A 24,904-nucleotide genomic window follows, 5' to 3' on the forward strand; every position below is an offset into this window, starting at 1 on the left:
ATACGAGTATTTCCTCAGCGTCCGAAATGTCATGCGATCCATTGTTTTCCTGTTGTGTGAATCGACCGCTCTCCCGCTCATTGCGTCACGCCCGCCACGCCCATTTTCAGACGCGGAAGTAAAATTTTCTCACAAAAACGACTGCAGAAGCTTCTGTAGCGTGTTTATACATATATTTTAAAGAAAATCTAGTTCCTACATTGTTTTTCTATGCATTGACTCGTTGGGTCCTCTAACCTGCAATATGCCCTTTAATACACAGAATGATCACTAATCTGTGTGTGCATTTTACTTTAGAACCAAGCAAGTTGGACTCATGAAACCATTTTATTATATCGGAATCGCATATCACAATTGCAATATTGACCTCAGTAATTGCAATGGGAATATGACATTTTCCCCAAATCGTGCAGCCCTACTAAGCATATTATAGATATAATCCCTTCGCTATGTTCTTTTCAATGTGAAGCATTGCTTGCTGTGACTTGGTGTTGCTTCAAGTTTATCATTCTGCACACGGGATGCGCATGATCGATTATAATACTTTGGGGAGACAAGGCCCCCCCACCGGGGAAATGGGCCCCCACAGCTTGGAAAAATCCTAGAGGAAACACTGCTATCGTCCCAGTTTGTGTCAAATCAAGAAAGAGTCACAATGTGGTGATGACGTATGCTTTTCTCGATTCAGGAAGTTCTGCTTCTTTCTGTACCGAAAGTTTGATGAACAAGCTCAACCTCTCTGGAAAGAGAGTTAATATCCTTCTCAGAACTATGAGCCAAGATAAATCAGTCGGTAGCTACGTTCTAAAAGACCTGGAGATTTCTGGATTGAGACAAGAAGATTACTGTGCATTGCCGGAAGTGTATACACAAGAGAGCATGCCCGTGACCATGGAAAACATCGCCTCACAAAAGGATCTTGAACGTTGGCCTTATCTGAGTCATATTTGTCTACCTACGATTAATGCTGGTATAGAGCTTTTGATTGGAGCTAATGTTCCAGAAGCATTGGAGCCTTGGGAGGTCATACGTAGTCAAAATAATGGCCCATATGCCGTAAGGACCCTGTTCGGATGGACCGTTAACGGACCACTCAAAGGACTTGGCATGAATGGAGATGATGCTGCTAACCAAATTTCTGTGACTGCGAATAGGATTGCAGTGATGAAGTTGGAAGAGTTGTGGAAGCAGCAATTTAAGGCCGATTTTCCAGAGACTGCTCATGAAGAGATGGTGGGAACATCTAAAGAAGATCAGCAGTTTATGAATTTTGTGTCCAATTCAGCAAAGCTAATTAATGATCATTATTATATTGGTCTTCCATTCAGAAATGCCGAAGTAGTCATGCCTATGAACAGGAGAATTGCAGAACAACGTGCTCTAACTCTACATAAGAAGTTCAAAGTGAATTCTTCCTTTCATGCAGATTACACCACTTTTATGGAGGATGTGATTCATAAAGGTTATGCCGAAAGGGTACCTGCGGCGGAACTGGAGAGACGCGACGGACGTCTGTGGTATTTACCCCATCACGGTGTCTATCATCTCACAAAACACAAGATCAGGGTTGCGTTTGATTGTGGAGCTTCTTTTCAGGGCACATCACTGAATAGCAAGCTTCTACAAGGTCCAGACTTAACCAGTTCGCTGGTGAGTGTACTAGTACGATTTAGATTGGAACCCATTGCCCTAATGGCTGACATTGAGGCCATGTTTCATCAAATCAGAGTTCACCCAGAAGACTGTGACTTCTTGAGATTTCTGTGGTGGCCAGAAGGTGATTTAAATAGCAGTCTGGAGGAATACAGAATGGTGGTTCATCTATTTGGGGCTACATCATCACCTAGTTGCTCAAGTTTTGCATTGAGGAAATGTGCAATGGATCAAAAGGATCTATTCAACCCTAAGACAACGGACGTTGTTCTCAATAACTTCTACGTGGACGACTGCCTTGTTTCCGTATCTTCTGAATCAGAGGCTGTGCAACTGTACAAGAATCTTACTAGTATGTGTGCTAAAGGTGGATTTTGTTTAACAAAATGGACGAGCAACAGCCGTGCTGTGTTGAGTGTAATACCCGAGAAGGACAGGGAGAAAAAGGTAAAGGATTTGGATTTCGATCGTGACATCTTGCCAGTGGAACGAGCATTGGGAGTACAATGGTGTGCTGAATCGGATGCCTTTCAGTTCAAAGTGGTAGTCAAGGATAGACCTCTTACCAGGAGAGGAATTCTCTCAGTGGTTAGTTCCATCTACGATCCTCTGGGGTTCTTGTCACCTGTGATTCTGTCTGCCAAGAGGATACTGCAGGATCTATGTAGGGAGGGAATTGGATGGGACAATGATATTCCATCAGTGTATGTTCAACGTTGGATGAACTGGCTGGATGATCTGCGTTGCTTGGAGGGCTTTGAGGTCAGAAGATGTTTGAAGCCTGATGGGTTTGGAGATGTAACTACTGCTCAAATGCATCATTTTTCAGATGCAAGCGAACAAGGATATGGAGTGGTATCCTATTTGCTGCTCCATAATGACCAACAACAGGCATGTTCTACCCTCTTAGTGAGCAAGGCAAGAATAACACCGTTAAGATCCGTTACAATCCCTCGCCTGGAACTTACAGCTGCCACTCTTGCAAGCCGTATTGACAAAATCTGGATGAAGGAACTTAAGATGCCCTTTTTGGACTGACAGTACTTCAGTACTCAAATACCTTCGAAATAGCACCACTAGATTTAAGTGCTTTGTGGCTAATCGAGTGTCCGAAATCCTGAAGGTTTCCGATGTAGAACAATGGAGGTACGTGAATTCATCAAGCAATCCGGCAGACCTGGTGTCTAGAGGAGTGAAGGTGGATTCACTTTTGAAGAACGAGACGTGGATTTCTGGTCCTGCATTTCTCACTCGATCACCTAAGGAGTGGCCAACGGACCTTACCTGTAGGTATGTAATATTGCCTCGTAACCCTGAGATTAAAAGGAGTGCTTTGGTAAACATGATAAAAGTCAATGAAAATTCTGACTCCATATCAGATCTCTTTGATTACTTTTCATCTTGGATTCGACTAAAGAAAGCCGTAGCATGGATCCTTCGCCTGAAACGAATTTTGATGGACCGTAGCAAGGAAAGGAAACGACTGCAGACTGTTCTCGTCTCCTCTAATACAGATCCATACGTACAAGAGATGATCGTTAATCAGGAGATGCAGAAGTTTAAATCTACATCGTGTGAGGACTTACTTTCGTTGGAAGAATTGGAAAGGGCCGAAATGGAAATCATCCGACTTTCTCAAAGAAAGAGGTTCCCAAAGGAACTAAATAGTCTACGCAAGCATGGAGTAGTCAAACAAAATAGTCCTCTTTATAGTCTTAATCCAATACTTCAGCATGATATTATCAAGGTTGGTGGACGTCTTGCTAACGCATTGATCCCTGAACACTCTAAGCACCCAATTATATTGGCCAAAGATCTACACATTTCTAATCTAATTCTGCGACAAATTCACGAAGAAGTGGGACATAGTGGACGGAATTTCATGTTGGCGGCTCTTCGACAGCGATATTGGATCCCTGGAGCCAGCGTAGCCATAAGAACATTTCTGTCAAAATGTGTGGTGTGTAAAAGGTTTAACGCAATTGCAGGTCATCAACAGATGGCTGATTTACCTCACGATCGAGTCTCACCAGACAAACCCCCCTTTACTCATGTTGGACTGGATTGCTTCGGTCCATTTGAAGTAAAGAGAGGAAGAACCACACTAAAACGTTATGGAGTCATTTTCACTTGTTTGAACATTAGAGCCGTTCACATCGAGATGGTTGCTTCACTGGACACCGACTCATTCATTCACGCACTTAGACGTTTTATCGCTCGACGAGGACAAGTGACAGAAATACGTTCAGATAATGGAACGAACTTTGTCGGGGCTGATCGTGAATTAAAAGAGGCGATACAAAATTGGAACCAGAGTCAGATAAACGACGTTCTTCTACAAAAGAAGATTAAATGGACTTTCAATCCTCCTACCGGTTCACACCACGGGGGGATCTGGGAAAGGCTCATCAGATCTACAAAGAAGATACTGAACTCCATTCTGCGAGGGCAGAGTTTGAATGAAGAAGGTCTTCATACTCTCTTGTGTGAAGTAGAGTCTATACTTAACAACCGACCCATAACCAGATCATCTTTGGACCCTGATGACATGGAAGCTTTAACACCTAATCATCTTCTCCTTCTAAAAACAAAGTTTACATTACCACCTGGATTGTTTGAGAAGGAAGATTTGTATGCCCGTCGAAGATGGCGTCAAATTCAGTATTTAGCCAACCTGTTTTGGAAAAGATGGATTAGTGAATATCTACCTTTACTGCAAGAACGCCAAAAGTGGATGGTAAAGACGCGGAACTATCAGTTGGGAGATGTTGTCCTGTTAATGGATGAAAATGCACCAAGAAGTTCCTGGATCATGGGTAAAATTATCCACGCAATAACGGACAAAAAGGGATTGACAAGGCAAGTTAAGATCAAGACTAGGAGTACCTGCTTAACCAGGCCGATTACCAAAATTTGTCGTCTTCTGGAAGCTGAGGAATTTAAAGATTAACTATGACTGACATTTGAGAGCTCTCAACTGACTTTTGACATGACCTTTTGACTTGGACTTGACTGATTTACGGACTTTACTGACTTAGACTTGAACTTTGTATGAACTTTACTCCGTTACAATGATGAACACTTGAGTGCCTTGGACACTTTCGCACACATGTATTGTTTCACATTTTCTTAAGCCTTTGTGAAAAGAAAAAAAAAAGGAAAAAAATCATGTATAACCATTATATGTGTTAATATTGTTCATGTTTTGATTATATTTGTGATTATTGCATTAGTATTGTGTAATAATCAGGGGCTGGAATGTAAGTGTAGAAAATGTTTTGTCTTTTATTTTGTAATTTACGTGCGCTTCCAGGTGTGACGGTCACATGGGTATTGGTGGGTATATACCTGATAGTGTTTCCTGTTTGGGGTGTGTGGAGAGGGGGTGAGTAGCGGGGAGTGCTCACTTTCTGTTGACCGTTAGCATGTATGTTCTTTATTGTTTCTGCGTGTAGTCCGTTACCATGTCAATAAAAGCTACTGAATATTCAATGCAAGAAAACGCGTCACGGATATTTCCTGCTGCCTAGCCTCTCAGCGGCTATAGGTTGCCGCTACAGTAGGCATGGTCAAAAATGGTCACAATGGGCGACCATTGAAAGTGAATGGGAGAGACTGAAAATAACAGAACAATTTAGTTTTCAGGAGCATGTTCATTATTTTCATGTACACATATGAGCATGCAAACATCAAGCCCTTGGACCTGTGCATGTATCGATACATTTATACTGTACACACGCATCCCAGACACACACGCGTTAAAACACACAAACTTTGAGTATTACACACATTCTTTTCCACAGAGAGAAATTTGATTCTACCCTAACCTGCATCTAATATACATTTATCAATCTGACATTACCACACACACACACACACAAACTGGCCGTGACTGCAGTGATCCGGCTTCAAAATAATCTTTCTTTCATGTTCTAGTTTCATCACAGCTTCCAGAAAAAATATTATGACATTTTGTTTTGGAACTGTGAGGTTCTCACCATAGACAGTGGTTCTCACACAGAACTAGACAATATTTACAAATATACATCATGTGATAGCACAGGCATATATAAATTCCTCACAGCACCTTGCTTGTCATTCATTTGTGGCAGCACAATGGCAAAGCAGATCTCTGCACATGATGTTATTCATCAGATTTTTGACTCAGAAAATAGTGGGGAGGATCATTTCTCTCTGTGGAAAAGAATGCGTGTAATACTCAAAAAAGCTTGTGTGTTTTAACGTGTGTGTGTGTCTGGGTAGCGTGTGTATAAATGTATCGATACATGCACAGGTCCAAGGGCTCGATGTTTGCACGCACACATGCTCATATGTGTACATGAAAATAATGAACATGCTCCTGAAAACTAAATTGTTCTGTTATTTTTAGTCTCTCCCATTCACTTTCAATGGTCGCCCATTGTGACAATTTTTGACCATGCCTACTCTCAGATAAATGAGACCCACGATTAATCAGATGCAAACAGAAATATAAAACCAGTCCTAATTGAAAGAGAACAAGTTGACAAAAAGATTGAATCCAAGATTGGGTGAAAATATGGTATAATGAGTGATTTATAAGCTATTTTTTATAGGCCGGTCATTTTTGACCGGGAACACCACAAGTGTGACTATATTCCATATTTTTTACAAAAAAAAAGTTTCAAAACAAAATTCCTGGTAAAACATTAGAGTAGACTAGTGTGATGAACAGTAGCCATTTTTTTTCAAAATTTTTTTTTCATATTTCCAAATTTACTTATACATTATTTATTTTTGACTCAAAAAATTAGATGCCTACTCTCAGAAAAACGAGGCCCACGATTAATCAGATGCAAACAGAAATATAAAACCAGTCCTAATTGAAAGAGAACAAGTTGACAAAAAGATTGAATCCAAGATTGGGTGAAAATATGGTATAATGAGTGATTTATAAGCTATTTTTTATGGGCCGGTCATTTTTGACCGGGAACACCACAAGTGTTATAGGGTTTTGAACACCACATGAGGGTTAAGCTAGCTATCATAAAACTGCTTGTTAAAAAAACGCAACTTGATCCTACAGAATTAGTTAATTACAGGCCAATCTTGAACCTGCCTTTTCTCCTCACAACTCTGTTGCTTTCTTGAAAAAAATGATATCTGTGAGGACTTTCAATAAGGATTTAGACCACATCATAGTACCGAGACAGCTCTCGTGCTGCATTTGACACAATTGTAGGGCCATATAAAATCCGTTTTATTTTTTCCCAAATTCCGTTTTATTTTTTCCCAAATTCCGTTTTTTCCGTTTTATTTTTTTGCAAATTCCGTTTTAATTTTTGAGAATTCATTTTTTTTACCCTTTACTGTTATTTTAGTTGTAAAAAGAGTGTGCTTTTATGATTAAAATGTACACAAATAAAATAGGCATATTTACTCTTAAAATGACATAACTCTTACTTTTTAGCACAAATACTGCATGATGCAACATAACACTACACTCTAAGTAAGCTACTTCAAGTAACAACAAAATATGGTTATGTCCTGCAAAATAAATAAAAGTGTGTCTCTCTCTCTCTCTCACACACACACACACACACACACTGTCGAGCACTCTCTCGCACACACTTGGTCTGTTGAGCGTGCACTGTCGAGCACTCTCTCGGACACACTCACGCAACGCAATGTCACTTCGCTTTTGTCCAGTCCGGCACCTCATAGAAAGACATGTACGGAGGAGATGGGGTGTGTGCGTGTGTGTGTGTGTGTGTGTGTGTGTGTGTGTCGAGTTTCTTAACTTCTTCGCCGACGAAAGCACAGAGCCGTGGAGAATAACGGGAGGGGTTGCGTCGCCCAGATTTTCTTCCCCGTCTGCATTTTCCCCAGACACACATTCTTCTCCCAAACAAAAAACGAATTTCATTCCAAATATGTTAAATTCCACATTAACACTAGATTCCGCGTTAATCGGGCAATTACGCGATTCTGTCCGCGATTCCGTGATCGCGGAAATTATAGGGCCCTACAATTGACCACAAAATTATTTTAAATAGACTAGAAAACTATGTTGGCATTTGTGGAACTGCATTAGCATGGTTTGAATCATACTTATCTGACTGTTATCAGTTTGTAGCAGTAAATGAAGATGTCTTATCGATCACAAATTCAGTATGGAGTATCACAAGGCTCAGTACTAGGACCGCTGCTATTCACTCTGTACATGCTACCATTAGGAGATAATGATATCATTAAGAAACCTGGAATTAGCTTTCACTGTTATGCTGATGATACCCAGCTGTATATTTCTTCAAAACCTAACGAAACTTACCAACTCACAAAATTAACGGAATGCATTGCTGATATAAAAAATTGGATGACTATTAATTTCCTACTACTAAATTCTGAAAAAAAACAGAGATTCTAATTATTGGACAAAAAACTTCCACACGTAACAGCCTACAATACTCCTTAACACTTGATGGCTGCTCTGTTAAGTCATCGTCGTCAGTTAAGAACCTGGGTCTGCTCTTTGATACTTATCTCTCATTTGAAAGTCATGTGTCCATTATCTGTAGAACCACATTTTTTCATCTTAAAAATATATCTAAATTACGCCATATGCTCTCATTGACAAATGCGGAACAATTAGTTCATGCATTCATGACGTCATCAAGGCTAGATTATTGTAATGCTCTACTGGGTGGTTGCCCTGCACGCTTAATAAACAAACTTCAGATAATCCAAAATGCAGCTGCTCGATGACCATATTAGCCCGGTTCTGTCAACCCTGCATTGGCTGACTATTAAACGTCGTATAAATTTTAAAATATTGCTGATTACTTACAAAGCACTAAATGGTTTAGGAGTACTTGAGCGAGCTCTTAACGCAAAGTCCTTCACGTCTATTGCGATCTCTAAACTCCGGCCAGTTGATAATACCTAGAATATCAAAATCGACTGCTGGTGGTAGATCCTTTTCCTACTTAGCACCAAAACTCTGGAACAATCTTCCAATCATTGTCCGGGAAGCAGACACAATCTGTCAGTTCAAATCTAGACTAAAAAACATAAATCTTTGGCCTAGCATACACATAACACACTATAGACTTCCTAAATTCAAATTAGGCTGCATAGTTTAGATCAGCCGGAACCGAACACGTCCCGTAAATCCTGATGTACTTGGTACATTATAAGACGGATGGGGTCTACACTAATATCAGTTTCTCTGTTTATCCCGACTCCCAAGGGACCCTCTATGGTGGACCTGCGCCTGGACCCATCCCGACTCATCCTTAAGTGCCGGCCTCATCGACACGACAGCCATCGGCACTGATCCTCAACATCTCGTCTCCAAACTGGCGTGATTACTTCGACTTCCAAACAGATGGAAATGGATAATTCTCTTAATGTTTCGATCCAATTTGTTTTGTAATCACTGTTCTTTTGTTGGCCAGAGGTGAACTGGCCCCCGACTGGGCCTGGGGTCTCCCAAGGTTTTTTTTTTTTTCTCCATTCAATCACCTGATGGAGTTTTGGTTCCTTGCCACTGTTGTCTTTCTTAGTTGGGGACATTTAATATTCAACAATATTATTGATCTGTGTTGTATTATTTTCATGTTATCACTGTGAAGATGCTTTGATACAATCTGTATTGTAAAAAGCGCTACATAAATAAATGTGACTTGACTTGACAGACACGCGCGCACACACACACACACACACACACACACACACACACACACACACACACACACACACACACACACACACACATACATACATACATACATACATACATACATACATACATACACACAGTGTGTCACACACTCACCCCAGTCCTCGCTGGTTAGCAGGTTATCTGCACAGTAACGGCTGTCGGACAGCAGCAGCTCCGCGGTCATCATCGCACAATCACCGGGAATAACCGGGAATCACAGATACCAGCTGACTTTCCCGCACGCGGTGGAATCCATCCGTTAGAGAAACACCCGAAACCAAGAAAAATATTAATGTATTGGATGTATTGTTTTTGTTTAATGGTTTAATACGCCATAACGTTCCGTCGTTCGACTGACATAGACAAGGAAACACATTTCCCTAACAAGCCCCGCCTGTTTTTGATCTGATAAACCAATCGGAGTGTAGAACACTCTGAAAACCTAGAAATGTTATTGGATGAGAGGTGAGCCAATGGCGTGCTGCTCTCGTGGGAGGGCGGGCTATAACCGCTGAATGACAGATGCAGAAGCCACTGAAAACCATAGAGCTGAAAACACGGTGCTGACGGTGCCTGCACGCAGAGCCATCTGGAGCGGAGCCGTATTCAGATGCTGCGTCCCAATTCGCTTATTTATACTACGCCCTAAAAGTATGTACTCTTTTTGTGAGTGTGTAGCAAAAGAGTATAAGCTTTGGGACATACTATCACGTCATCTTTAACGGACAGCTCTGTCGCATGCTGCGTGCATCCCGTCACCGTAATCTGCCCTGTCAATCATCTTGTCACAGTTAAAATCCTCCATTCTATCAAATTTTATTTCCTACCGTTTCGGAGAGCACGTTCATCTGCCAGTTGTGGGTCTTTCATGCTCTCCTCATGTTTGCAATTTGAATATAATGATGCATTTAAAACGTAATGGCTAAGCGTGTCTTTACAAAAGTTCACAATGGTGCAATATAATGTGGACAACAGTGAATAAATTCATTTTCGTCAGGTTAGATCTGATAATCACTTAAGCTCTTTATCTAAACCTCTCTACACAACCGCGGGAGTGCGTCCTCCGTATCGACTACGAGTCTGTAGTTTTTTAACACTTTTTACTCGTGTTTGTAGTTCTAACCAAATCCTCGTCCAACGCGCAATGGTTTGTGGGCAATATCAGCCGTTACGCCGCCTTCACACTGGCAGTTGAAATCAGCTGATGCGGCTGCAAAACGACCGGAAGTCATTCATTTCCTATGGAGATTCGCAGACCGCATGCGAATGGGTCCGAAACGGGTCCGACCGAGTGCGGTGCGAAGAAAATCGTGTCCGTTGGTCATCCGCATGCGTTCAAAAATTTGAACTCCTGCGAAAAGCTACGGACGGTTCCTATCCGACAATTCCAGCGGAAGTTGACCGTTGCTATGGTACTGATCGATAAACAAACCTGAATTATTAACTTTTAATAAAATAAATATTGATTTTATAACGATAAGTTGTGATGTCATTTTTTATTTTCATGACTTTCTAACGTTTATAAGGGCAGTTAATACAATTAAATTGAAGGTAGACATTGAACTATTGACCACTATATCACATTTTTTAGCCGACCTGACATGTCAACATCCTGGGCAACTTTCCTCACGCAGCATAACCCTAATCAGAGAGATCATACAGAACTGACAGAATCAAACTTTAATCTCTCCGCCATTTTTGTTCTACCCGCGTCCGACGCTTTTCACTGTGTAGTACGACGTCCGTTGGGAACGTATTGCGTATTACGAGCTGATTTCAACTGCCAGTGTGAATGCGGCGTCACTGTGTAGTAGGACGTCCGTTGGGAACGTATTGCGTATTACGGAGCTGATTTCAACTGCCAGTGTGAAGGCGGCGTCAGAGTGTGCATCGATCTACACTTCGGATTCTGACCGGAAAAAGTAGACCATCCGGGTATCTTTGAAACACTCATTTCAACATACTACGATTTGGGACGTACTAATTCTATTTTCGAATACTATTTAGGATGGATAGTATGCGAATTGGGACGCAGGAAGAGAGTTCTGGGGCCTCATTTATAAACGTTGCGTACGCACAAAAGAAGGCGTACGCTGCTCTCTACGCAATAGTTGGTATTTATAAAAAAGCAAACTTAAAATGTGCCCCAGATAGCAAACTGACATTGAATCAACGTGGAAATATGACATCGAAACAACGTTGATCTGACATTGTTTTGCTCATCGAATTAACGTTGAACCAACGTCAGACGCGTCATTCTTTCAAAACTAACGGAAAATCAACTTGAAATCAACGCGTTGTTTCAACGTTATGAAAGCAAACCAATTTTCGATTTTCATTTAGCTTTGAAGAATGCCGCGTCTGACGTTGGTTCAACGTTAATTCGATGAGCAAAATCAACGTTGTTTCAATGTCATGAGAGACGTTGTTTCCACGTTGATTCAATGTCAGTTTGCTATCTGGGACGGTCCTTCAGGCCAGCTCTGACCCAGGCGTACGCACAAAAACGGGTGAAATGGGAAATGGCGACACCGTCGGCAGACGGAAAAAACTCCCGAAAGTGGGACATTCTAAAACGCTTAACGTGAAAAACGCTTAACGTGGCTTACTGTACTAACGCCGCCTTCACACTGGCAGTTGAAATCAGCTCCGATGCGGCTGCGAACCCAGCAAGCAATCACCGTCTAGGTTAAATATAGACCCGATATAGTCCGTCTATGTGTAACCCACTTCTAGCCAAAATAACATTGAATCATGGCTAAATGTAATTTTTTCCAAAATAACTTGCAAAATTTATTTATTCCATCATGTAAGCAAAGTCAACTGTGATTACAAGGTGTTTGGTTTGATTTCTTTGACATTTTCTATGTGTAGGCTGTGTGTAGACGCGATCTAGCTCGTATAGTCTGCCCGGCTATTTATAGCCCACTTCTAGTCGAAACTGATTAATTGTCGTTTTAATGAATTGTTGGGCAGGCAACGCATGAGATGGTTGATATCCCATCATGTTCGCATTGGTAAACATATCTACAAGGTGCCAGTGTCATATCATGACATGGTCGATCTGTAGTCACGATTTAGCTCTGAATTGGATGGGCTATGTACAGTCTGCTTTTAGCCCACCGGCGAAATCGAGGCAATCAGTGGTCTACGTTTAACGGCTTGGCTAGCCCTGATTTAGACCAGCGATTAGTATAGCCAAAATAAAATCTTAAAATTGTTTACTTGTTTTTCACCCACGCAGCTTCATGTTTGCTGTCACAGTCACACATTAATAAAAAAAATCTACGGTTTTATTTGACTGTCTTTCATTTTAAATTAAATAAAAATGCAATTACATTTCTCAACCGCTAGATGGCAACATCCCTACTCAGACATGCTGACAACGCGAGACTTGATAGCACAGATCATCACCGGTCACGCGATCGATCATTTTCAAATATTTTAAACGAGGCAGAGTGTTGTGTTTATGTACTTGACAGGAGATGGCGCTGTAGTTCACATGATGTTACCTATAAAAGGTGTAGAGTAAGAAAGGAGGTTGTTGCACCTGCTGTCTAATTATGTGACCGTGTGGCACTGTTGCCTTGCTTGTGGGTTTGAATAAACCTTGAAGAAGTTACAAGTTCCTTGTCCTCATGATTACCAGAACTTAAGACGTAACAAATTGGCGACGAGGATTTTTGCTGGTCTACATGAAAGATGTCTGCCGTTGCTTCTTTTCCTACTCCATTCTTGCCATGCCCTGGTGAGCCGTCTATCCCCTTTGACGTCTGGTTAAAGATGTTCGAGAATTATTTGCTTGTTGTAAATGCATCAGGAGATGACTGGCCAGTAGCAAGAAAGCGAGCTTTGTTTCTTCATTGTCTGGGAACAGAAGGCCAGAGACTGTTCTATACTTTACCAAACCAAGGAGAAACAATGGAGGAGGCTATTGAGACTTTGAAACTACACTTTATTCCTCGACGTAATGTTGTGGCTGAGCGTCATGCATTCAGAAAGAGGATTCAAGCACCAGGGGAGACAATCCTACAGTATGTTGCTTCTCTTCGGGACTTGGCCACGACATGTGAGTTTGCATCTAATAATGATGAAATGTTGCGAGATCAATTAGTGGAGAATGTAAACAGTCATCGTGTTAGAGAACGTTTGCTACTAGAGACTGATTTGACTCTTAACAAGGCTATTACTATTGCTACACAAATGGAGGCTGCTGCTGAACAAGCTAAACTTTTTTCAAATCAGACTTCTGTACCTGTGCAAGCAATTCAAGCAACAAGTGTGCCTGCTGTTGATCGTTACAAAAGACAATCAAGTTTGAAATCACCTCTGTCTGTGCCTTCAATGTCTGTTGCTACTTCCTTGGCTCGTGCATGCTATCGATGTGGATCTACAAAACATCTTGCAAATGATTCCAGATGTCCTGCAGTTTCTGTAAAGTGCAATAATTGTCAAAAGTTGGGACATTTTTCAAGAGTGTGTCGTTCACAGCAAGCACGTTCTGTACATGAAATTGAACTTCCTGAGCTTCAGATACTTTACATGCATGATTCAGTACCTAATAAGATAAAGTGTACTACTACTATCATGACTGCATCAGCTTCTGTAACTGTGGAGTTGATTGTGGATTCGGGATCTTCCGTTTCCATTCTGCCAAAATCTGTGTATGAAAAACACTTTAAACAAGACTCTTTGCTGCCTCCTCCTGTTAAATTGGTGACGTATTCAAGAGATCCAATACCAGTGCTTGGGTGTCTACCTGTTACTGTTACCAGAGATAACATGAACTGTACTACATCAATCTTTATAGTTGAATGTGGCACTGCTCTTCTTGGAATGGATTTAATTAATGGATTGCATCTCAAGTTTGAAGGTTCTTCCATACTTCCAGGAATGGCTTCAGCTCCTGTAATGCGACTTTCTGCTTCTGTGCCTGTTGCTAAGTTGGGATGTGCAAAAGGATTTGTGCATAAGGTAAAGATTTCTTCAGTGGTGAAACCTGTTCGTCAGAAACTTAGACGGTTGCCATTATCTGTTCGAAATGCTGTCAGTGATGAACTTCAACGCCTTCTTGACTTGGGTGTTATTGAACGAGTGGATGCATCACCGTGGATTTCTCCAATTGTAGTTGTTCAGAAGAAGACGGGTGGAATTCGTATGTGTGTAGACCTGCGAGAACCAAATAAAGCTGTTATTGCGGACAGTTATCCTTTGCCCCATATTGATGAGATGATGTCTATGCTGCGTGGAGCAACTGTCTTTTCTACAATTGATTTAGAGAATGCCTACTTCCAGCTTTTGTTACATGAAGAAAGTCGTGATCTGACTGCGTTCATCACTCATGAAGGGCTATTTAGATTCTGTCGAGTACCGTTTGGCCTTGCTTCGGCTCCATCTGCGTTTCAGAAACTGCTAGCAACTGTACTACAAGGATTGCCAAATGTAGCCAATTATTTGGATGATGTCATTGTCTGGGGACACACAAAAAGTGAACATGACCACATGCTCAAAGTGGTTATTCAGCGCATACAAGATGCAGGCTTACAGTTGAATGATTCAAAATGTCACTTTAATAAAAGCAGTTTGCGTTTTCTTGGTCATACTGTATCTGCACAGGGTATTCACCCAGATGAAGATCATCTTAGTGCAATGCTTCATGCTCCCGTTCCTAAAGATGCACATCAGCTCCGTTCCCTGCTTGGATTGTTGTCATGGTACAATAAATTTATTCCAAATTTCGCTACAGTTGTAGAGCCATTGCGTGCTTGTATCAGACAAGGATCGGAGTTCAGCTGGTCAGATGAGGCTCAGAAGAGTTTCAGTACTGTAAAGGAATTGTTACTCCAAAGCCCTGCGTTAGCATTGTTTGACCCTAACTTGCCCACTGTCGTTTCGACAGATGCATCAGATTATGGACTAGGTGCTGTATATTCTCAAATTCATGAAAACAACACAGAGCGCATTGTTGCATTTGCTTCAAGAACATTGTCGAGTGCTGAACGTAAATATTCAACGATTGAAAAGGAAGCTTTAGCATGTGTCTGGGCTGTTGAAAAATGGAGAACTTACCTCTGGGGTCGGAAATTCCTTTTACGTACGGATCATCAGGCCTTGACAGTGCTCCTCTCCTCTAAAGGCACAGATCGCGCTGGGATGAGAATCGCCCGTTGGGCAGAGCGACTCCTGTATTTTAATTATGAGGTGAATTATCATCCTGGCTCTAAAAATCAAGTTGCTGATTATCTTTCACGCCTACCCTTGTCTGCTTCTGATGACGATTTCTCTGACACTGAACCAGAGTTTGTTGCATTGTTGTCCTCTGAAATGTCTGCTGTGTCTCCAACTGAATTTGCTTGTGCCTCTGCATCGTGCTCAGAAATGACTGCATTACGTGCTCAGATAGTTCGTGGATGGCCTTCTTCATCAGCTGCTGTGGATGTGGCTCTACGTCCATATTTCCAAATACGTCATGAACTTACTGTGCAAAAGGATTATGTGTTCAGAGGGTCACGTCTTGTTGTTCCTGTTGCATTGCGCTGTGTTTTGGTGAATCTGGCTCATGAAGGACATCAAGGAATAGTGCGGACGAAACAGCGTATTCGTGAACTTTACTGGTGGCCTGGCATTGACTGCTTGGTTAATGAACAAATCAAGAATTGTGAGGTTTGCTTGTCTTCTGATAAGGTTACAACTGTTCGTGCTGCACCTTTACAACCTGTACCTTTTCCATCTATGCCATGGGAAAAAGTGGCTGTTGACATTGTTGGCCCATTTGAAACTGCTACTTGGGATTGTCGGTACATTATGACATTGATTGACTATCATAGTAAGTGGCCAGAAGTAGCATTCACTTCTTCAATCACAAGTAAAAATGTGATCAACTTCTTGACATCAGTCTTCAGCAGATTTGGAAATCCTCATTACATTGTATCTGACAATGGATGTCAGTTCAAGTCAGTGGAGTTTGCAGCATTTCTGAAAGCTCGAGACATTCAACACATATATACATCAGTGTATCATCCAGCTGCAAATGGAGCTATTGAGCGATTCCATCGAGTCCTGAAAAGTGCTATTCAATCTGCTATTCTGTCTGGAAAGCCATGGAAATCAACAGTAACAGAGTTTCTTCAAACTTACCGTGCTACTACCCATTCTGTTACTGGATTGTCTCCGTCTGAGTTACTCTGTGGCAGGAAAATGCGTACCCGTCTTAATGTTCTCCCTCTTCCTATCACTTGTAAGGATCCTGATGTGAGGCAGAAAGTGTCATTATCTCAAAAGAAGATGAAAGTATACACAGACCTCACACGAAGAGCCTGTACTCCTGAGTTCAAATCTGGAGACTGGGTGCGTATAAAAATTCCAGTTCATGTGCCAAAAGGACATCCTAGATTCTCAAAGCCTTTGAAAATTGTACATCAACTTGGTCCATGCACTTACCAGTTATCCGATGGAAAAAATTGGCATGCATCTCATCTCTCTCCAGCTTGTGCACCTATGGAAAATGTCATTGAGAGTGAACTGGTGTCATTGCCTCTCCAGTCTGTTCCGTCCTCTACTGTGTTGCCTAAAGATGAACTTGTGAACTTGCCTAATCAAGTTGCTTCTCCATCTGTTCCTGTAAGGTCTTCATCACGAGTGAAACGCCCTCCGCGTTGGTTACATGATTATGTCACTTAGTACAAAAGACATTGAGAATCTTGTGCTAAATGAGAAAGTAATTCTAGTTCTAATAGGTTTGGTTACAGAATGTAGAATATTGTTAAACTAATTGAATTGGATGTAAATATTGTATAAGTTTTGCCTATTGCACCAACTATATGTATTTTGGGTGGAGTTTACAATTTTGAGTAAAGGGGGAATGTTGTGTTTATGTACTTGACAGGAGATGGCGCTGTAGTTCACATGATGTTACCTATAAAAGGTGTAGAGTAAGAAAGGAGGTTGTTGCAGAGAAGACTTGATGGTAGAAATTTATACATTATTATATAGGCTGAACATAGAGGGGATACTTGTATACTTCTGTTGGGTACCGGCACACATTGGGATAGTAGGAAACGAAATAGCGGATAAATTAGCAAAAGAAGCATTAAGGAAAGACTTGATAGATATTAAGATACCTTTAGGAAGAAATGAAGTCAGATCAATAATTAATAGAGAAATAATAAGAATATGGCAACAAAGATGGGAAAGTAGCAGTACAGGTAGGTGGTATTATAATATTGTAAAATCAGTAGGGATAAAATATTCGTGCTATGGAAGACATAGAAAGGAAGAAGTCATGATTTCTAGATTAAGGATGGGTCATACAGGTTTAAAATCAACACTGGCATTAATGGGAAAGCATGAAAATGGTATGTGTGATGAATGTGGCATACTTGAAACAGTAGAACATGTGTTTTTTAAGTGTAGTAAATATGAAGATCAGCGTAGGTCTCTTTTTAGAAATATAAAGAACAGGCCAGTGAGCATTATGGACCTATTGGGAAAGGGTTTGAGTGATAGAGAAAGGTTTAAGGAAGTGATAACTTTTTTAGAGCTTACAGGACTAGATCACAGGATCTAGCCTGCAGGAGGAGAACAAGTTTCTGATCATCCTGAGGTTTGAGGAGCTCAGTGTAGAAGCTGGAGGAGCTGAACACGCAGCGTCAGCTGATACACGAGCTCTGATACTATGGGATGTTTTTTTTTTTTTTTTTTTTTTCTCCTCCTTCTTAATCAGATCCATTAATCATGTGCGTAAGGTATACAGTAGGTGGCGGTAATACTCCAAAGGAGTGAACGGCCATGAAACAAAAAGAAGAAGAAGAAGAAGGAGGTTGTTGCACCTGCTGTCTAATTATGTGACCGTGTGGCACTGTTGCCTTGCTTGTGGGTTTGAATAAACCTTGAAGAAGTTACAAGTTCCTTGTCCTCATGATTACCAGAACTTAAGACGTAACACAGAGCATTGCATGCGATATAGGTAGACAGGGTTTTTTTTTTTTATTTTTTGTTTTTTTTTGAATCCAGACTCATCACCCAAGGTTAATTTGCCATCTAGCAGCACAGTAGGTGGCGATAATGCTCCTTAGGAGTTAATCGCCATTAAACAGGAAGAAGAAGAAGAAGAAGAAGAGCATTGCATGCATTCAGCTGACGGTCGACGACAACGGGTAAAATACATTCCCACTTTTGTTTTGTAAGCATCTGTGTTTTCATTTTGACGTGTTAATTTTTTAGATAAATTATTTGTTATCATGTGTTGTTGCAATCGTGACATTTTAGCGGGTAACAGTGTATCATGGTACATGCATGTGTAGGCCTAGCATTACTGAATCCAAATGCAACCTATAGACGAATCCGGTGAAACTACCGGAAGTAAGCGGGGCGCCATTACTGAGCTGTTGCTGGGTAGCGTTGCGCCATTGCCTCCTATATTGTTTTAGTTGCAACTTGCGTCCACTGGAATAAACAGCCCGCGATTTACGACTGTCACTAACGTTACAACGTTACCCCTTGTATAATGTCGAGTGGGTAAACAGTTTCCGTTATAAATTGTTTCAATGGTGTCAGTAAAATTTCAATTTTGAAGAGAAAACACTGTGAATACCCCGGGTCGACTGCCCCTGTCTGGTGCCGTACGGTTTACAGATTTCCTGGGCGAGTACAAGACGTGGACATTCGCGTATAATAACAATTATTTAATGACATAAGTAAAAAATATATATAATAAATATGTGATATAGTGATCAGCAAAATCTCCTCTCTTGCTATTTTTTCTATTCAATTAACATGCTATGGTCATTAAATGGCTTTCCTGAGCTAAATGTAACGTTATGTGACATAATTGTTCTCCTGCTGTTATACTGACCTCTTTCCATGGTTTAAAAACACTAATTGGTTGATACCCAGCAAGCAATAGCCCTCATTTCACCGTCTAGGTTAAATATAGACCCGATATAGTCCGGCTATGTGTAACCCACTTCTAGCCAAAATAACATTGAATCATGGCTAAATGTAATTTTTTCCAAAATAACTTGCATAATGTATTATATTCCATCATGTAAGCAAAGTCAACTGTGATTACAAGGTGTTTGGTTTGATTTCTTTGACATTTTCTATGTGTAGGCTGTGTGTAGACGCGATCTAGCTCGTAAAGTCTGCCCGGCTATTTATAGCCCACTTCTAGTCGAAACTGATTAATTGTCGTTTTAATGAATTGTTGGGCAGGCAACGCATGAGATGGTTGATATCCCATCATGTTCGCATTAGTAAACATATCTACAAGGTGCCAGTGTCATATCATTACATGGTCGATCTGTGGTCACGATTTAGCTCTGAATTGGATGGGCTATGTACAGTCTGCTTTTAGCCCGGCGAAATCGAGGCAATCAGTAGTCTACGTTTAACGGCTTGGCTATAGCCCTGATTTAGACCAGCGATTAGTATAGCCAAAATAAAATCTTAAAATTGTTTACTTGTTTTTCACCCACGCAGCTTCATGTTTGCTGTCAAAGTCACACATTAATTAAAAAAATCTACGGTTTTATTTGACTGTCTTTCATTTTAAATTAAATAAAAATGCAATTACATTTCTCAACCGCTAGATGGCAACATCCCTACTGAGACATGCTGACAACGCGAGACTTGATAGCACAGATCACCGGTCACGCGATCGACCATTTTCAAATATTTTAAACGAGGCAGAGCATTCAGCTGACGGTCGACGACAACAGGTAAAATACATTCCCACTTTTGTCTTGTAAGCATCTGTGTTTTCATTTTGAAGTGTTAATTTTTTAGATAAATTATTTGTTATCATGTGTTGTTGCAATCGTGACATTTTAGCGGGTAACAGTGTATCATGGTACATGCACGTGTAACTTAGGCCTAACGTTACTGAATCCAAAGCTGTAGCTAAACATAAGACACATGCAACCTATTATAAAGTGTTATGAAAACCACATTTATATTTGACTCTTTTCTTTAGATCATTGTGATATGAAAATAGCATTTCCTCACTAAATCTCTCATCTTTGACAAAGTCCATCATTGATATAAATTATAAAATTGAATTTGTCTGAACATTGGCTTGTTAGAGAGCATAAGCTAATAGAGTAGAATAATGTTTGTTATTGTACAAGCCTAATAAGATGAGGTTTCATTCAAAATGCCCTCATTAATTCAAGTTTGAAACTTTCAAATTAATTTTATAATACAGCATAAAAATACAAATGATTGGCTATATAAAATAAGCAAATCTAAAAGTATCCGGCAGTATATCAATAATGCAAATAGCTCAGATGTGCATTAAAACCTAAACAGAACACACACACACACACACACACAAAAAACGTACAGGTACTTTCAACAATGCTTTTCTTGTGCTAATTATTTTATTCTTATTTGGCAGATGCTGTGATGACCAACTTCCCAGCAGCAACAGAGTTTTCTATTTTATTATCTTAAGTTGTTCATGTTAAAATAATTTTATATTTTTAATTTTAATATTTGGTTTGGTAATTTTTTATGTCTTGAAGTTACGTAATGTTGTTCTTTTGCTAAATAAAGCCTTTTATATGTATATTTTTTGGATGGCTTGTCATTTATGAGAATATTTGAGTGAAAAGAATCTTTTAGCCATTTTGTTGTCTATTGCATGTATATGAATTCGTTTAATAGTTGTCTAATTGATGACTAGTCTATTCTTGGGCTACATTTAGACGTCTATTAGATTTTCACTGACAGCCCAGATTTAGCCTTGTTTTAGCCTAGACCCATATGCACTGTCTATTAGACGTATAAATGTAGTCGTTCAATAGCCGTCTAATTGTTGACTATAGTCTATTCTTGGGCTATGGTTAGACGTCTATTCTTGGGCTATGTTTAGACGTCTATTAGATTTTCACTGACAGCCCAAATTTTGCCTTGATTTAGCCTAGACGTCTGGGCTATGTTTTGACGGCTATTAGACGTCTTTTAGACGCAAAATTGCTTGCTGGGTATTGTGTATACTTTCTAGCTGTAACGTTACCTTACCCTTGCCTGTTGCAATGTGAAAATGAGATAAATAATGGACACAAATGAAAAACATGAATTTGTTTATTTGATTTCATTCATTCATTTATTTATTTATTGTTGCCAAATGGACAGATCTTTTTATAGTTTCCTCGTTAGCAAACGTTAGCCTAGCTAGCTTGCCAAGCTATTTTCATAAATAACGTTAATCTGTAAGATCGTTTGTACCTTCATCTGTGACTGGAGGCCACTGCAGTCACAGATCAAACCAACAAGTCATTCTGCCTGGCTGTAGCTGTCATCGAGGGTGCGTTCGCGTTATCACCGAGGTTTGTTTACATACGTGTATGTCTAAATGCCTGTGTAACAGCTCAGTAATGGCGTCGCCACAAGATGGCAGCCTACACAGAACGCTCGTCGGATTCGTCTATTATAAAGTGTTATGAAAACCACAATTATACTCTTTTCTTTAGATCATTGTGATATGAAAATAGCATTTCCTCACTAAATCTCTCATCTTTGACAAAGTCCATCATTGATATAAATTATAAAATTGAATTTGTCTGAACATTGGCTTGTTAGAGAGCATAAGCTAATAGAGTAGAATAATGTTTGTTATTGTACAAGCACAATATGAGGTTTCATTCAAAATGCCCTCATTAATTCAAGTTTGAAACTTTCAAATTAATTTTATAATACAGCATAAAAATACAAATGATTGGCTATATAAAATAAGCAAATCTAAAAAGTATCCGGCAGTATATCAATAATGCAAATAGCTCAGATGTGCATTAAAACCTAAACAGAACACACACACACACACACACACACACACACAAAAAACGTACAGGTACTTTCAACAAGGCTTTTCTTGGGCTAATTATTTTATTCTTATTTGGCAGAAGCTGTGATGACCAACTTCCCAGCAGCAACAGAGTTGTCTATTTTATTATCTTAAGTTGTTCATGTTAAAATAATTTTATATTTTTAATTTTAATATTTGGTTTGGTAATTTTTATGTTTTGAAGTTACGTAATGTTGTTCTTTTGCTAAATAAAGCCTTTTATATATATATATATATATATATATATATATATATATATATATATATATTTTGGATGGCATGTCATTTATGAGAACCTGTTATATTTGAGTGAAAATAATCTTTTAGCCATTTTGTTGTCTATTGCATGTATATGTAGTCGTTTAATAGTTGTCTAATTGATGACTAGTCTATTCTTGGGCTACATTTAGACGTCTATTAGATTTTCACTGACAGCCCAAATTTAGCCTTGTTTTAGCCTAGACCCATATGCACTGTCTATTAGACGTATAAATGTAGTCGTTCAATAGCCGTCTAATTGTTGACTATAGTCTATTCTTGGGCTATGGTTAGACATCTATTCTTGGGCTATGGTTAGACGTCTATTCTTGGGCTATGGTTAGACATCTATTAGATTTTCACTGACAGCCCAAATTTTGCCTTGATTTAGCCTAGACGTCTGGGCTATGTTTTGATGGCTATTAGACGTCTTTTAGACGCAAAATTGGATGTAAAAAAATGGATGTAAATAAAATGCCCCGATCACAATGCGTATAATGACGCACAATGCGTATAATGACAAATAATACATCTATCTATTTATCGATCTATATATCTCCCTATCTATCTGACTATCTAATTGCTATCTGCTCCGTTAGACGGACATATTGGCGAGAATTTCAGTTTTGTGAAATGGCTGATCTTGCGCTCTTAGAAGATGTGGCGATTAAATGGAAGGATTTGGAGCATCATCTTCACAACAAAAGGTGTGGAAAAATAGGATATTATTTGTTCAAGAATTCCCTGATTGTGAAGTTTATTTCAGTTAGGACAGTCTTGATTTCGCCCAACTCCTTTGCCACCTCTTGAACCTAATGACTAGATGCTTTTTTGCCTCGACTATGATGTCCAACTATTTCTTTTTTATTTCGGCCACAGTCCGAGGTTGTGAGGCTACCGCATTTACGGCGTCTGCAACCTTTTGCCACTCAAGTGCCTTTTTGGCATTAGTAATGCCCACACTGTGCCCTCCAAACAACATTTTTCTCCTCTTTTCCACCTTGCCAACTGTTACGTTCCTCCTGATGGCTAATCCAGGGGAAAGGAGGTGCAACAATATTTAAAAATAAACCAGGGCAAAAGAGGACAGGAAGTCAGACTAGAATGCAAACTGAAGTGTATTTATTACAAGATTGACAATAAAAACCACTTCAAAACTAGTCTCTCAGAAGGAGATAGCAATAAACAGTGTAAGACGACAATAACCAGTGTAAGACAACAATAAACTGACTTAATAACTGCAGTAACCAGATCAAACCCTATATGACCAGCTAGGTAGTCCTCTCTCCACCAAGGAGGCTAAGCCCCAGACATAGTTCTGGACTCACAAGGATCTAACTCAATGATCAACCCACTGGTTAACTGGATCTGTCTCTGTTCTGTTGGTCTGGCTGGTTGATACTTTGCTCACAGACTGACTGGTTGGTTGGTTGGTTGGTTGGTGGTACTCTGCTCACAGAGGTTTCTCTTTAAATGACTGAGCACTGATTGGTAGTACTCTGCTCACGGACGTTTCTCTTGCTCTTGCAGTGTGCAAACCCAAGCCTTCTTATCCTCCAGGAACTGAGCATTCATTGGGAACACCTGCTGCCACACACTCCGTCAGTTGATTAGGCACACCTGCTGGTACTCACTCATGGAACCTAAACATGCAGCCTGAAAGAGAGAAGGAAAAAACACAACCCAACCCAACACATATCCCCTAGGATTGTAACACCAACGATAACTTTTACTTCACATTGAGTGAAGTTACATTTTTTTTTATTTCCTCTCTGTGTTTAACATGATTTCGCAATTCATGAATATTAACTTTTGGGCGTTTCACAGACTATTTATGGGCAACTATGGGCGTGACATGAAGCCGCAAAAGCTGCGCTACATTTAGAACTGATTGTGATTTATGAAGGGAAAAATGCGTAGGATGTGCGTGCACACGGTTTTATAAATCCGAATATTTCTGTGCGCACGCACGTCCATCCGTCCTTCATCCGTACGCCACTTCTGACGCAAATCCGACGCAAAGATTTAATAAATGAGGACCCTGCTCACCATCGGTGTCGCCAAAACACATAGGCCCTCATTTATCAAAAGTGCGTACATCAAATTTCCAGCGTACACCTTGCGTACACTCAAAACCACGGTGAGTTTGAGATTTATCAATAGAAGGAATGCATTTGACACGTGACTTTCCCGCATGACAACCCCCCTCAGCCTGACCGAGTGGCAAAAGATCTGCTGCGTGACTGGATTTAATAGGGGAAAACTGCGGAAATGCGACTAAATCGAACAATTTTATCAATTTAAACTAAATGTTGGACTCAATATAGTGTTCCTTACAACTTACTAAAGATCCAGCGATCCATGGATATTGACATGCAGCCGGGAATCGTGTTGCCTGACATTTATGTTTGCCTGATTTCGCCACCGCGCTTGGAAATAAACCTAAA

The 24,904-nt window shown here is 40.1% G+C and overlaps 1 protein-coding gene across 2 annotated transcripts in view; it reads right to left on the reverse strand.

The window, feature by feature from the left end:
• atf6b (activating transcription factor 6 beta) overlaps nucleotides 1–9,714 on the reverse strand; it is a 58,617-nt gene extending 48,903 nt beyond the window's left edge. For both annotated transcript variants that reach the window (XM_039654260.2, XM_039654259.2), the window contains exon 1: nucleotides 9,470–9,714. In XM_039654260.2, coding sequence (XP_039510194.2) covers nucleotides 9,470–9,542 — 73 coding nt within the window. In that variant the 5' untranslated portion in view covers nucleotides 9,543–9,714. The remainder of the gene's footprint in view (nucleotides 1–9,469) is intronic.
• Between the last annotated feature and the right edge of the window lie 15,190 nt (nucleotides 9,715–24,904).

The sequence above is a fragment of the Pimephales promelas genome, chromosome 18 (assembly GCF_988280905.1).
Source record: "Pimephales promelas chromosome 18, fPimPro1.hap1.1, whole genome shotgun sequence".
In the NCBI taxonomy this organism is placed as follows: domain Eukaryota; kingdom Metazoa; phylum Chordata; class Actinopteri; order Cypriniformes; family Leuciscidae; genus Pimephales; species Pimephales promelas.